The following is a 16133-nucleotide window of genomic DNA, read 5'->3' as shown; positions in this document are numbered from 1 at the left end:
TTTCAAACTTCGTATACTTATCTATTTTGTGTTATAGAAAAGGAAAATATTTTTGTATTCGAATTTATTTCATGTAAAAAATTGTCTTATTTCGATAATTTCAACCAATGACTGACGTCCATTCAGCCGATATACATTAAGTGCCGACTACATAAACAAACGATTCTTCGTTTTATTTGCTTTTTTCATTTTAAATTTGCTTTAACCCTAACCCTAACTCTAACCCTAACCCTAGGGTTAGGGTTAGGGTTAGAGTTAGGGTTAGGGTTAGGGTTAATTGTTTCAGAATCGTTTGTTTATGTAGTCGACGCTTAATGTATATCGGCTGAATGGACGTCAGTGATTGGTTGAAATTACAGAAATACGACAACTTTAACATGGAATAATTTATGGATTTCTTTTTTTTTTAAGAAGACTAAGAGAAAAAGATGTTTTATATGACACATTCTACCAGTGTTCCAAGTTTCAAAGTGTTTCGTTAATGAAAAATGTGGCCCCCGTTTTAAAAAAGATCCGAGACGGTATCTTAGGTGTTCCGTAGTTCTGAAATTGTCCGTAATAATTCTAGAAACATTCTTAAAACCACATAGCAAAACAGCCTCCATTCCAAATTATACACCGATGAGGCCAGAAAGGTGTCAAGGTTCAGACCAAATAGATTTCTAATTGTGGAAAAGGTAACTTTCGCCAACAATTTTCGGCTACACATAAACATTGCTGTATATCAGACAATATGTATACGTTTAGTGTTAAGTGTTAAGAATAGTCAGTACCATAGTACAGATTAATAATATATTTTATTTTGGTCGGGTCAGTTGCTTGCTACTCGAAGTTTTGTAAACCTACAAGTAAAACTCAAGAGTAGCAAGATATTCACTCAACCAAAGTAGTATATATATATATATATATATATATATATATATATATATATATATATATGTGTGTGTGTGTGTGTGTGTATATATAGATTCAAGGTGAATATGGTACTTAAGTTTAGGCACCAGAATTAAGTATGATATTATCCATACAATTTCAAAATAAGGTGATTAAAATCAAAATAAGCAACAAGGATATCCAATGTTAATGCAGTACGATCGTTTCATGCGACTCCATTTATTTAAGTAATGTGAACATTACATCAAATGTAATACACACACACACACACACACACACACACACACACACACATATATATATATATATATATATATATATATATATATATATAATGCAAGATAAACCGAGAAAAATATTCGATTCTACCTGCGAAAGTTCGTATTGAAGAAATGTGAAATATATTCATGTCAAGGCACCCTAAAGTTGGCGTAGCGGATTACTGGAAGTGGAAAATGTACCATTTTTGTTGCACACAATAATGCATCAACATTAAAATGACAACCTCGGTTATTGATGTCATCATTATTGTATCGACAAGAAAGAAATTTTAAATTGTAGAAAGAGTTTCGAATTGCAAATTTAGGTCATACAAAGAATGATTTTAGATGATGGAGAAACGTGCTGAATCACGATCTTTCGTTTGACTGAATGAATAGTTTTCAATGCAAATACACTGAAAATCGTTTTGAAAGTCTACAAAGTAAACCAATTCCATTAGTTCTACAATTTAAAAAAAAATAAAAAGCATGGAAACACCGAAACATTGAAGAATGGTATTTTATTATGAATCACAAATAAAAAAATATATCTATTTTAACTCTACTGAGTTTTGAACTCAGATACTTTAGTTAACTTTCAGTATTGTACCTTCTTGGTGTGGATATATTAAATAAAAAGAAAGTTTCACCGACTAATTAATTGAAATATGAGATATATGCGAACAGTCTTCACATATTCATATTCATAGAATTCTAGGATATCTACCAACAAGAAAACTTTGGTAAAATTACAATTATTCATTGATATTCTAAAATTTTGTGTTTACCAAGGTAAAAACAAAACTCTACAGGTTTTACTTCTTATTTGAATATGACAGTAAGCGTGATTTAACGGTATGTAAATATTTATTCCTTTTAAAAGCTAAATGGTTGCAAGCCATGTTTCTTGCTAGTTAATATCAAAAGTTTTAGTAACATCAAAAATGTATAAATTCCGTCCTGTTATAATTTCCTAAATGGCCAATAATATTAATAATCCGACGTATTATAGAACTAACTACTTAAGAATAATCTAATTTATCTTGTGTTTTATAATTATATTTTAAACGAAAGACACGTTACCAAAAATGCAATGAACAATATTTTAGTTTAATAAATGAACATAATGTAATCTTTGTTTTAATGCTTTTAAGAATGTTTAGGCTCAAAATAGTAGAAGGGGCAAAATAATACAGCATTGCTTTTATTTTGAGAAATTCTTTTTTATGGCCCAGCATAGCAGTGGGAAAATGTGCGGCCTAGTTTCAATTCTAGGCTGTATCTTATCGAATATTTATGAATATCACAACTTCCCAATAACTCTTGTCCATAAAATCTGAGGGGCTTCGTTTACGAAAGAAATTAATTTCTTGAAATTGTAAATAATCTTAATTATTTAGGCGAAAGTAAAGAATACGCACACGGGGGTTAGGGTTAGGATTTTTGTTAGGCCGAAAATGGGTGGTGTACGTTTTCTTTACCTCCGCCTATTAATCATTAATATCAGTAAATTAGATATAAATTATCCAAGTATAGCAAAGCTTTAATAAAAACGTGTACAAGCTGTTTAAATTTTTCTATGAAAATTGTTAAAAACGGTTTGATAATTTTTATTGTCGGAAAATAGGATTTGGAAGTTGTCATGTTGTGTGATTGTACGTGTTGTTAACTGTAAACAAATGAAATATTGACGGAATTCTGCGTTACGCACGCTATATAACCCTCAAAACTTTCTTTTATTTTTGGGTATTTTCAGAAAACTTTTGCGAATTTGTATTCTACACATGAAAATTCATACGATGCATCCCCCCCCCCAATAATAAATTGGTGCGTAATTTAAGGCCTATTAGCTATTATTTTTAGCTCACCTCATGAATTTTAAGCATTTAATAAGCGAAAAATGACTACGTGAGTAAGCAGCTTGGTAACAGCTTGGCTTGTTACAATGAAAACAGGTATTCTATATGCCTGCGGCTTTTGATTGACTAAAAGCTACTAACTCTTTTTCGATTTATGACGAAAATGTATTTCATGTAAATGACTACCATACAAAACTACCCCAATACACTAAATATGAAATCAATTGGAACAAAAATTGAAGAAATTGAAAAATGACAATCAAACAAAAATAACCTATAATGGTTTAAGAATATGTATAACTACATTGGAATTTATAAATAACAGCAAATTTTATGTAAATTAGGTAAACATAAACGCCGTTGTCTTATACATTGCCATGTATAAAGTTATGAATAATATAGAGATGTAAGGTACCTTCAGTAGCATAGGTTGAGTGGCAGCCCTCCCCAGGTGACACTTATATAGGGGCAACATTTTGGGTTTGCTGTATAGGGTTGGGGTGGAGGACAAACCAAAAAGTGACACACACTCTCCTTACATCACTGAGCACCTGTTCATAAAGTATATTATCAAAAATACTACTTTGATAATAGTTTTGGTTTTCACTAGCAATAGAAACTATATTTCAAGCATAGGTTATTACCATAATACACACATTGTTCATTTGTTTAATGTCTGTTTTATTCCTTTGTTTTTTGTTTTTTTGTTTTTTTTTCCAAGACAAGCATAGGTTGGAAAAATACATATCAATTGATACATATTTTTCTTCACATCTGGACACCTTTCCTGTTGCTAATCCTTAGCTGGTTTTTAAGCAAGGGACTTTTTATTTAATACGTCTTCAAAAGTGCAGGGCTAGCAAGTCAGTAAACATCCCCATCTTTTGCTCAATGCTTCTCATGTGAAGCAAAAAAATCCAAAAATTTTACACACAAGTATATATATATCTATACACGTATGCACATGTGCATGCACACACACACACACACACACAACAAGTTTTCATACAATTTCTGCCTGCTAATTCCAGAGTCACAAGATGTGTGTCTATGTGCACATGCATATGTATGTTTATTTTGCTTCTACTTTCCATAATGGCATGTGTAGGGCAGCTAAGTCAAGACAAGGCCCAGGGGACTGTGTCTCATTCATATGTTTTATGTTGGCACAATTCCTATGGTTGGATGCTTTCCTACCAACAACCATTTTACAGTGTACCAAATGCAGAGTCCCATGGCATAAATAATTGAGAAGTTGTCCTCTTTTTTTTTTTTTTTTTGACTAAACAGGAGTAAATGCTCCACTCAACCCTATGCTGCCTCTGTTCAGGCACCAACCACTTTATAGAGTGTTAATCGTGGCACCAACACTAGTGATGTTGCATGGTATGCACCACTGTTTTTTATCTCTATTCAGAGCAACATGATTAATTGAAAGGGCAGGGCAGAAGATAACTGCAGAAAATGTATGAGGATGGGAAAAAGGAAAGAGAAAGCAGCAAGAGTGTAGTAAGGGAGAGAGTGATCAGGTGATTGTGGATGTTTTCATTAATTCCATTTAGTAGTATTTTAAATTCCTCAAGTTTTTCTATGCTTTTATCCCAGAGGATGAAGCAGTCGTCGAGATATCTTTTCCAGTTGTTCTGGATATAGGTGGAGAAAGAGTTTCCATATTTTTCAAGTGTTTTCTGGTAAAGTATTATTTCGAGGTAGCCCATTACTAGGTTAGCAAAAGAAGGTGCAGTACATGTACCCATGGCTGTTCCCGATCTTTGTCTGTAGTAGTCATTATTAAATATAAAGTAATTGTTTTGTAAGATAAATCTTAGTCTTCCTATTACTAGTTCTTTATTTATGCGAGTTGGAAGTTCAAAGGAGTAGTTGTTTAGCCAGAAAGTGATTGCTTCTATTCCTAATGTGTGGGGGATGTTTGAGTAAAGGTTGACTACGCCGAAGGATACTAGTAGGGGTAGTACTAGAAGTGCTGAAGTGGGACAGTAACAGCAGAGACAGTTTTCATAGGGTGTAATGAGCAACAGTAATTGCAGGGTAATGAGAGAGAGAGAGAGAGAGAGCAATGATAGTTGTAGAAATGGTCAATGGTAAAAGTTTGATAGATGTCAATAATAGGTGACTTGATGAGAAGTGCTGGTTAACAGTATAGAAGAGTAAAGTTGGGAGAGTGAGTGATGTCATTGAAGGGGTAGTCTGAGGGAAGGGGAGTGGGATGATATTAATAGCAGCTATGTGTTTGTTGGTTGGAGAGAGAGAGAGAGAATGAGAGTGGGATATAATGAATTATTTCGTATCTGATGTAAACCTGTGTTACTCAGATGTGATGGGAAAGAGACACTGAGGTGGGCTACAGATTTGATGGAGAAAGAGAGATTGATGTATGTCAATAAAGAGTAAACAGGGGGAAGAAATTTACTATGGAGAAAGGTAATATTAGCTGTTGAGTGAGTGATGGATGTTAGTGAAGGAGTAACTTGAGGGAAAGGGAGTGTCTACAGTTTATAGGGATAGGAGAAAGGTGTGTATTGAATACACGATCTACTGCAATCTTTCCTTACCCTAGCATTATAATTCAGAAATGAAGTGGAGTAGTGAGATATGAATTGTGGTTGAGAGATAGGGATGAGTATAAAAATTTGATGTTTTCTTTGATTCCACAGGTGGTGGAGTAGAAGTAACTATGGGAGTAATGAGAGATGAGAAGATATTGAATATGGCAAGAGAGGCAGCAAATGGTGACTTAGCAGCTACAAATGGGTGAAAGGCCCAGATGTTGATGAGATATCCCAACATCCATCACTACTCCACCTTCCTTTTAATGTATGTTTCACCCTGCTTTTATCGTTTATCAGGTTTTCAACATAGGCGTCACCAATCAACATGGGCCCTAATCATCCCCTTTGTGAGATGCAACAACTTGAAATTGATCTTTACCATTTCATTCCATTTCCACAGGCTCCATTCACTTTGAGCATTTAGTACATCCTTATATAGCTGCCATCCTTCATATGCAGTGCAGTGTCTGCTCCTGCATACCACATTAAATTTCCTCTTTTACCAAGTGTTTTGTTCAGTTTATTTGTTCTTCATTGTTCAATCACACTAACATTATTTCCTTCTAGTTTTTACAAGTCTTCTACCTTAAAAGTTCACATCTATTTGCCCTACAACATTGTATTTTACACACAAACATTAATCAATCTGTGGGATAAGCCCTTTATTGCCAGATGTAATAGTTCCCTGAACATTTTCCACCCAATCCCTTCTTTAGTTACTCCATTTTCAGAGGATATGTGACATTTTGGCACAGCTGTTTTAGTGCTGCATATTTGCAGTCGCTGACTTGACATCAGACATTTTAATGATTTAATACATCTCTTATCCTCTATCCCTCTCCTTCTCTCTGTTTATGTCTGTGAGAATAATTCCCTTTATGTGTCTGAGGAGAGGGAATGTGCTTGTCAATTGTGTTCAATTGATAGATTGATTTGGCTCTCTCACTCTTTCTATGTGTATTTCAATACACACATGTGTGTTTGTGTTTGCGTCCTGTACCAAAAATTGCTGCCACCAAAACAAGCTCAGTATCCAGTCAGCCATTCCAAATCATCAGTGTCCAATCCTCTCATTCCAGCTCTCAAAACACCTACCATCACTATTCATTAGCTCACTTAGGTAACAAAAGATATTAACTGCTTTCAGGGAGCCATCCTGGTACTTCAGAGTATTTCTTTTCTCTATGTTTTTTTCTTTTTTTTTAGTGTTTGCCTCATCTGCTGCATGTGAAGATGTGAAGTCAACCCCCTTTGTTAACCGACCTGAAATCCCACCATATCTTTTGTGTATTCAAAATTTACCTTGGACACTTGAACACACAGTTTGGAATTTCTACTCACTTCTTTTCTATATATCATACACTACCAATTCCCCAAAAGTTGCAGGATCCTCTCTTCTTTTCTACTTATTAAAACCTTAATCTTTGCTAAGTTTACTTTAAGACATTTTAATTTCAGGTTTTGCTTTTGTCTGAAATTTCTTCTCCAAATCTACAGCTTACAAGAGACCCCATTATAATTTGTGTAAGTATATAATGATGTATGTGTGTATATGCATGTGGGTATATCTATATGTAAACTGTGTGTACATGTGTATATGTGTAAAAAAAATGTAAATGTGATAATAGCTATATATGTACATGCAGCTGTATTAAATGATATAATTCTGGTTGTTGTTTGCTTGGAATGCTTATATACTTGATATAAACAATCAGTATCACAAGCAGATGTTAATCTTGAAAATTCTGAATAAATTGAGTTTGAACTAATTATTTACAAGAAATTATCATTTTCTGAATAATATAATTATCATTATTGTACTCATAAATTGGAGTGTTCAATAGAATTTTTTTGTAAAATGTTATTTGCTATAGGTTTACCCAGAGTACAAAATACACAATTACTTGGATAATTCATATAACTTCTATGGAAAACATCACTGAATGGCTGTCATCTACCTTAGAGTTAAGGTACCCAACAGCAGAAATGCATAATGTTCCTAATATTGAGCATTACAACTTTTCTCCTGTTCAACAAATGTTAGGCTTGTGTCCTGCAGAAGATTGTGAGGTGGAGGTAAATTATTCTAAGTCTGATTGTCAAGCAGAAGGATGTCATTTGAATTTTGAAGATCTGCCATCAAAGAATGTGTCTTCTTGTTCACCAAAATTATTCTCTATGAAATCTGATGTAGATATACCATCATCAAGTTCATATAATGCCGAAAGTTCTCTAAATGTAAATGGTTGTTATGGTTCTAATCCAGTAAATGATGATAATATTGGCTCATTAGATATTAATGTGAACTATTTTAATGATGTGTCTTTGTTTAATACATCAAATAAAAGGACTAATGAAAAAAGTGACATTATCGGCAAAGAAAGCTTACATTCTGGAAATGTTCAATATCAGAATTTGAATAAATGTCTTCATAAATGTCTTTATGATAAAATGGTACCATTACCATCAAATAAAACTCCTGCAGCCATTAATTCTAAAGGTGTTCTTACTATACCTCCTTTAATGCATACAGTTAGTCTTACCAATTCTTCTGAGAATCTGAGTAGATCTTTTCATGATGGAGTGGTTTTTAAGCCCAGCAGATACTTGCCATATTCAGCAAGAAATATCTATAAGAAAAACACTCTGGAAAAAATTCCTGAAAGGGTTCCAGTTTCAATCAAAGCACGAAATGCCAAATTTCTTTGTAGTGAGAAAGATTTACGAAGTTGGACAGTTCGAGAGTTATTAGAAACTTGTGAGACAATTCAAGAAAATACAGTAAATAAAGAAGCCTTTTCTGATGGAAGAATGATGACTGGTTTGAAATCAGCTTCAAATTGCAACCAATCGAATGCTCAAGAATCATTTCCAGTTCCATTTATTATAAATAATCAGTCAGAATTTTGTGAAGAAAATTTATTCAAAATAAATTCTAAAAATTTCGATGAAATGAACAACAGAAATGTGTTATCTTCAGGAATAAATTCAGTAGACCCAACACTCCCAGAGACATCACCATTTGATTATGAATTTTCAAATCCCAAGGATAACCCTGAGAGACTGTTTCCTATGCAGAATTTTGAAGATTTTGGTTCTCTTTCAAGTAAGTATAGACACTGTGTGTGTGTGTGTGTGTGTGTGTGCGTGTGTGTGCGTGTGTGTGCGTGTGTGTGTGTGTGTGTGTGTGTGTGTGTGTGTGTGTGTGTGTGTGTGTGTGTGTGTGTGTGTGTACTCACACACACACACATACATACAGGTCTTCTAAAGAAAGATTCTCCGACATAAAACTTGCAGTCATAATACTAGCACTCATCTTGCACTGCTTGTCACTGGTCCCTACTATGGTGACCAAGTGAGTAGTAAACATGTTGTATAAGCTTTTGTTACTTAAATCCAGTGACGTGCTGATGTCTCACTATCGTTTCATTTCTTGATCTGTTTTGTATTTTATAAAGTCTTATGACAATGGTTGCATGGCACGTAAAGTCATATCTGTGCACATGCAAAGGTTAAAGTAAATCATAACAATCAAGCTGAATGTGATATAGTTGTATCGTCATCATTTAGTGTCCATTTTACGTGCTGACATGGGTTAGGCGATTTGACCGGAACTGGTAAGCCAGAGAGCTGCACCAGGCTCCAGTCTGTTTTGGCCTGGCTTTTACTGCTGGATGCCCTTCCTAACACCAACCATGCCACAGAGTGTACCAGGTGCCTTTTACATATCCATATATGAAATACAAGTAAAAATAGGTGCAGATGTGGCTGTGAGATTGAGTAGTTCATTTCCCAACCTCATAATTTTGGATTCAGTTTTAATGCATGGTACCATGGGCATGTGTCTTCTATTGTAGGCCTGGGGCTGCTCAAAGCCTTGTGGGTGGATTTGGTAGATGAATAATGAAAGAAGCCCACTGTGTGTGTGTGTGTGTGTGTGTGTGTGTGTGTATGCACATGCATGTGTCTTTGTCCTGTCATTGCATGATGGTTGTAAGCAAGTGTCATGGTGTCATTTGTTTCCAGTCATCTGTGAGAACTGAATGGAGAAAATCTTAGAAAATTCTGTCTGACCCATGCAAGTATGGAAAAGTGGACATTAGAACAATGATGAAGTAAAAATCGTGCTTGGAATTAATTTAAATTTTATGCATTTGCTGAATGTTAAGTAACAGCATAGTCTAATTGGAAAGGTTATTCTGTTTTCCTAGACAGTCCCAGGCTTTTCTATTGCTGTATGACAAAAGAAAGCATAAACAAGAATTGGTGATGCTTTATTCTAAAGAAATTATAGCATTTTTAAAGGAGTAATGTATTTATATTTTTACTCTGTTTTAAATTAATTCATTTATTACATTCCTTCTACTTTCTTTCTTAAGATGTTTCTGTAAAAATCTACCAACCCACATCAGATTATCAAAAGTTTATGAAATCCAAACATGTTTGTGAAAAGAAAATCCCTCGACCAAAGCATTTTGATTTCAGCTTTTTACAAATCAGAAACTTTAAGGTAAATTGTAAATCATAAATTTTATTCCAATAGAATTTATATTCCTGTGAAATAAAGACACCCATAGTGTGATATGTGAAGATGTGGTCTAATAGTTACGGGTGTTGCACTCACAATCACAAGATTGTGGTTTCAGTTCCTCAACCAGGTGGTGCATTGTATTTTTGAGCAAAACACTTTATTTCACATTGCTCAAATCCACTCAGCTGTAAATGAGTAACTCTGCAAATGAATTGGCATTCCATTTAGTGGGGAATGTGATCTTGGTTACTTATACACCATGAAAACTTGGTAACTGGTCTCATGCATCCTAGGATTTGAGCCAGTAATATCCATAGAGTGATATTATTTAACTTCAAGAATTGATCTATTTGATATCGTATTTATTACATATCACCAAGTGAAGGCATGTGGCTTAGTGGTTAGAGTATTCAGCTCACAAACACAAGATCAATTCCCAGCATTACTTTATTTCATGTTGCTTCAGTCTACTCAGCTGGCAAAAATGAGTAGTACCTGTATTTCAAAAGGCCAGCCTTGTCACACTCTGTGTCATGTGGAATCTCCCTGAGAACTACGTTATAAGGGTACACATGTCTGTGGAGTGCTCAGCCCATGCACGTTAACTTCAAAAGCAGGCTGTTCCATTGATCGGATCAGCTGAGACCCTTGTCATTGTAACCGATGGAGTAAGACATATCACCAACATACTACTCTAATGGTTCTCCATGTTGGCATCAAGTGGCTGTGTCTGCAACACACCACTTTCCATTTCCTTCATTATCTCATCTATCAGACTGCATGTTCTTAATTCTGACATTGTTTAGTGTTAATCGACATAGGTGTAGCTTTCGCTGTGTAGTTAAGAAGTTTGCTTTGTAACCACATAGTTTCAGGTTTGGTCACACTGCACAGCACGTTTGACAAGTGTCTTCTACCACAGCCCTGTGCCAACTAAAGCCTTATGAGTACATTTAGTAGACAGAAACTGAAAGAAGCCTGTCATATAAATATATATACAAGTGTGTGTGTGTGTTGTTTGTTTGTCACCACAACCCACTACTTGACAACTAGTGTTGGTTTCTTGATTGTCCCATGAAGTTAGTAATTCAGAAAAAAGAGACCAATAAGTACCAGACTTCAAAAATCATAAGTACTGGGGCTTGACTTGTTCAGCTAAAGCCCTTCAAGGTAGTGCTCTGGCATGGCTGTAGTCCAGTGACTGAAACAAGTTACTAAATTGTTCCTTAGTCTTTAATCAAGTTACTTTGCAAAGCTTTTAGATTTTATCCTATTTGTACTAGATTCACACAACTATAGATTGTACAATATGAATTAAATCATTACCACAAATTATGATGGCTCTTTCACTGAAACTCTTGTTCAATTCATCTTGGAAAGGAACAAACAGAAGATGGCTGGTTAGTATTCTTGAATGCCTACTTGTTCACTAAATTCCTCACTATGCTCACTACCAAACACCATCTTATTTTTAGGTCTTATATGACTTGGCCATTACTTATAAACCGTTTATTTACATACACTTTACTACTTTAATTTCAGGGTTTTAAAATCCCAATATCTGTCTATTTGGTGTCACTGTAAAAATTTTTATGTTGAATTATTGTGATCAGTAGAACCACTGCTAATTCATTCACATCTTTTAAAAACATATCATATTCATGCTTTTTCTTTAAATATAATGACATTTTAATTTGACGATTTAATGATTTTGTTGTTATAATTTTACAGAACTAATTAGTTGAATATTAAAATTTTGGAATTTTGTAGATTGAATTTGTTACTTTATTAAATTTATTAATTTTACTTTTTTGATTCAATATTTCTTTAGTATTTTTGCAAAGATGGTAATTTCAAAAGAATAGCCAAATTGAAAGTAATTTTTAGTAAAAAGTAAGTTTTTATATTCGTTATATTTTACTCTTGTGAAATCTTTTACATTTTTTCCTCCCACCCCCCATTTCATTCTCTTCCACCTTCCTTTTCTCACCATCTTACATAACCATCCACATTTCTCCTTTCCTCCACCCCCTACACTGTTATCTTATTCAGTTTTTCTCTCTATTTTCTGCTTCTCTTTATCTTATATGTGACACATTGTAAATAAGTTCTGAACTGCAGCTATGTTTAAAGTAAAAAAAAACTAGGGTTGTATACATCCAGACTAAACTAAATATAAGGCAACATAGATAATGTACATTTAATATTTTATTTTTATAGGGGAAATGTTATTTCAGATCTTCTTAACCTTGATAATGTCTGAGCTTGGTGAATTTATATAAAACTGAAAGGTCATAAGTGCATTACTTGAATGTTTAAAATACTCTGCAACTGACTGAAAATATTGGGTCTTCACACAGACATGGCATTGTGCTGTTAGATATATCGCATTACTTTTTTATTTCAACCTACAAAAATGCCATTCTTAATTGAGTCATTTAGTTTATGGAAGATCATAGAGAACGAACTAAAGCTTCTTGACTTGTAAATATCTTCTGTACCCTGGCTACCTTACAAAGTTTTTCTTCTCTATCAGTTTGTCTGATCTCCCCCCCCCCCCCCCACTGGAAACAATTGCTTACATTGGCTACACTACATGGAATTCCTACCTATTCCTTTTCTGCATAGTGTGTAGAGCCACTTTGCAGGTGGCGATAGTTTTGTCTTCTTTCCTGTCAACTAAAACTTTTGTTATTGCTCGGTTTACTGCAGTAGCATAGCTAGGAAGTTGGGGTGGGGAAGTCTGCAGTCATTCTGTATAGGCCTGTATAGGAAGCATGTAATTGTGTGTGGGGCTGGGGCAGCAAACTCAATATCTACTCTGGGCAACATACTTTCTAGCTATGCCACTGGTTTGCTGTAAGAATCTGTTGATTCTAGGCTTTGCGTCTACATTTAGAATTTCTTCTCTAATTCTTCAACAGATTCAGAAATGAAAAGCAGATCAAGTGTATAGAGAGGTTCCTGTGAATGAAGTGGCCTTAGCTCTTCTGATATAGTCTGAAAAAATTTTATAAATAGGAGTCTGAAAACTGATCCTTGTTGGACACCTATTCGCATGCTAAATTCATTGCTAATCTTGTTCTGAATTTTATTAATGGATTATTTCATTAATCCTTTAGCATTTAAACTGGCCATATCTGGCCCAAATATTCAACCTGTTTTATGTTCAAACTAACCAGATCTGGTGTGTCACACTTCATTCTAAAAATAAACAATCACATTATTGAAATCTTGAAACAATATGGTAATGCATGATTAATTCAAAATAATGTGAATAAATAAGCATTGCATTTGACAGTAATCTGAATTCTAAAAGGTTAAACATTTCTTTTATATTGATTAGATTACTTTCAGGACATTCTGTTATTTTAACAATTGTTTTGTTTAAGGAAATTGGTGTACGAGTTCCAAGTGGGAGAAACAGCTGATTCCTCTGGCAGTTATACAAAACACCTAGCAATCATTGAAGTTGATTTCCACACCATTGTGGCAATATGGGGCCAAGAAGATAAATTCCGTCTCCAAGTAAAAGTTCCTCCTCATATGTATGTGGGTACCCGCTTTTGTAAGAAGAACCAAAATAGTTCTGTCCAAAATGTTCAATATGACCGTTGTCATACAACAGACCTCACTTGTGGGGAATTGTATCGGATACCTTTCCATTATGTGAGTGAAATAATTATTTTTGTTTTTGATTGTATATAATTAAAAGGTTGTTGTTGTTTAGTCCTAAGTTGGTTCACATCAAGTTGACCTATAATCAGAGGTATTCGTGCCATGAATATCTTATTTCACAATAGTGTACATATATGTGGGTGGAGGCACAATGGCCCAGTGGTTAGGGCAGCGGACTCGCGGTCATAGGATCGCGGTTTCATTTCCCAGACCAGACGTTGTGAGTGTTTATTGAGCGAAAACACCTAAAGTTCCACGAGGCTCCGGCAGGGGACGGTGGCGAAACCTGCTGTACTCTTTCATCACAGCTTTCTCTCACTCTTACTTCCTGTTTCTGTTGTGCCTGTAATTCAAAGGGCCAGCCTTGTCACACTGTGTCACGCTGAATATCCCCAAGAACTACGTTAAGGGTACACGTGTTTGTGGAGTGCTCAGCCACTTGCATGTTAATTTCACGAGCTGGCTGTTCCATTGATCGGATCAACTGGAACCCTCGACGTCGTAAGTGACGGAGTGCCAACAACAACAACAACAATTCATAAGAGTATAATGTGTGACACTGAATCCAAATACACCAGCAGGTATGTCACCAGCAGGTATGTCACCAGAAGAGCTGATGTTTGCAAGTAAAGTAAAACCAGTCTTCAATAAATTGCTACCTGGCAAAAAAAGAAAATAATTGCAATGTAAAAAATACAGCAAAAAAGTACTGGGATCGATTCATTTAACTAAAATTTCAAGGTGTTGCACCAGCATGGCTGAAGTCTAATGATTGAAAATATAAAAGAAAAAATAGATATATGGTGTAAACATTAAGCACTCAATACATTACATTATCGGTTGTGCAAATCTGTACGCAATGTGAACCTGCACATAGTAGAAATATCTTCTATATATATATATATGAGAATGTGTCTGTGTGTGTGTGTGAATCCCTAAAACTCGAGAACAACGCAACCAATTTCATTCAAATTTTACAGATGCCTTACTTAGGGTTCCAGTTGTGTTTTAGTCAAAAAAAATTTTTAACTTCTTGCAGAGTTCGGGCCCACGGCAACATAATATCTCCTCCCCTATTTAAGTATTACGTGTCAAAAGTGAAACAAAAACACTCATGTCAAATACTTTCACTTTAAAAATGAAACTATTTCACTAACTAAAGCAATCACATTTCGATACTGTAATGACAGATACTTTCAGAGAGAGAGAAAGAGATAAAGAGTGAAAGAGAGAGAGAGAGCGATGTATATGTATACATATAGATGTATATGTACACGTATATGTATATATATATATATATATATGTATATATATGTATATGTATATATATGTATATGTATATATATATGTATATGTATATATATATGTATATATATATGTATATGTATATATATATGTATATATATATGTATATGTATATATATATGTATATGTATATATATGTATATATGTTATATGTATATATGTATATGTATATGTTGTATGATATGTATAGTATATGTATATGTATAGTATATGTATATGTTATATATGAGTATTTATATAGAGTAGATGGGTGTTGATGTGTGTGTGATGTGGATTGTGATATATGTATGTGTGTATTTATGTAGTATATGATATATGTATGAGATAGAGATTGAAATGATATATATAGATTGTATTATTAGTGATGGTATAATATAGTATGTGGGTGTGAGTGGTGTGCTGAGTGAGGGTGTGGAGTTGTGTTGGTGTGGGTGTGGTGTGAGGTGTGGGTAGTGGTGAGTGTGTGTGAGTGTAGTGTGGGATTGTGAGGTGTGAGGTGTGTGGGTGTGGGTAGTGTGAGTGTGTGGTGGATGTGTGAGGAGAGGTGGTGTGTGTGGGTGTGGGGTGGTGTTTCTGAGTGGGTGTGTGAGTGTGGTTTGTGTGGTAGTAGGGGAGTGTGTGTGTGGGAGTGTGGGTGGGTTGTGTGGGTGTGGAGGGGTGTAGGGTGTGTGTGTGGGTGTGGGTGTGAGAGAGTGTGGGTGGTGTGTGGTGTGTGGAGAGGGTGGAGTGGGGAGGGTGTGGAGAGTGTGTGTGAGGGTGAGTGTTGTGAGTGTGTGGGTGAGTGTGGGTGTGTGTGTGTGTGAGGGGTGTGTGTGGGGTGTGAGTGGGGTGGGTGTGGGAGAGGTGTGAGTGTGGAGTGTGGGTGTAGGAGTGGTGTGTGGGTGTGGGTGTGTGTGGGTGTGGGTGTGTGTGGGTGTGGGTGTGTGTGGGTGTGGTGTGTGTGGGTGTGGGTGAGTGAGGGGTGGGTGTGTGTGGTGGTGGGGAGTGTGTGGGTGTGGGTGTGAGTGGGTGTGGGTGTGTGTGCGGTGTGGGTGTG

General features: G+C 35.3%; 1 protein-coding gene across 7 annotated transcripts in view; it reads left to right on the top strand.

Annotated features, from left to right (window-relative positions):
• The first annotated feature begins 304 nt into the window (after positions 1–304).
• LOC106878205 (uncharacterized) overlaps positions 305–16133 on the top strand; it is a 24866-nt gene continuing 9037 nt past the window's right edge. The window contains exons 1-7 of one of the 7 annotated variants that reach the window (XM_089360132.1): positions 305–677; positions 5689–5848; positions 7042–7107; positions 7458–8689; positions 9963–10093; positions 11946–12007; positions 13507–13783. In XM_089360132.1, the coding sequence (XP_089216258.1) occupies positions 7510–8689; positions 9963–10093; positions 11946–12007; positions 13507–13783 (1650 nt within the window). In that variant the 5' untranslated portion in view covers positions 305–677; positions 5689–5848; positions 7042–7107; positions 7458–7509. Of the gene's footprint in view, positions 678–1236; positions 2010–5688; positions 5849–6789; positions 7108–7457; positions 8690–9962; positions 10094–11945; positions 12008–13506; positions 13784–16133 lie in introns of those variants that run through there. The other 6 variants (XM_052971854.2, XM_052971853.2, XM_089360133.1 and 3 more) reach the window with 6 other exon arrangements.

This window comes from Octopus bimaculoides, chromosome 11 (assembly GCF_046866305.1).
Source record: "Octopus bimaculoides isolate indiv1 chromosome 11, ASM4686630v1, whole genome shotgun sequence".
NCBI classification, from domain to species: Eukaryota; Metazoa; Mollusca; class Cephalopoda; order Octopoda; family Octopodidae; genus Octopus; species Octopus bimaculoides.
This window is presented reverse-complemented; position numbering and strand designations above follow the sequence as displayed.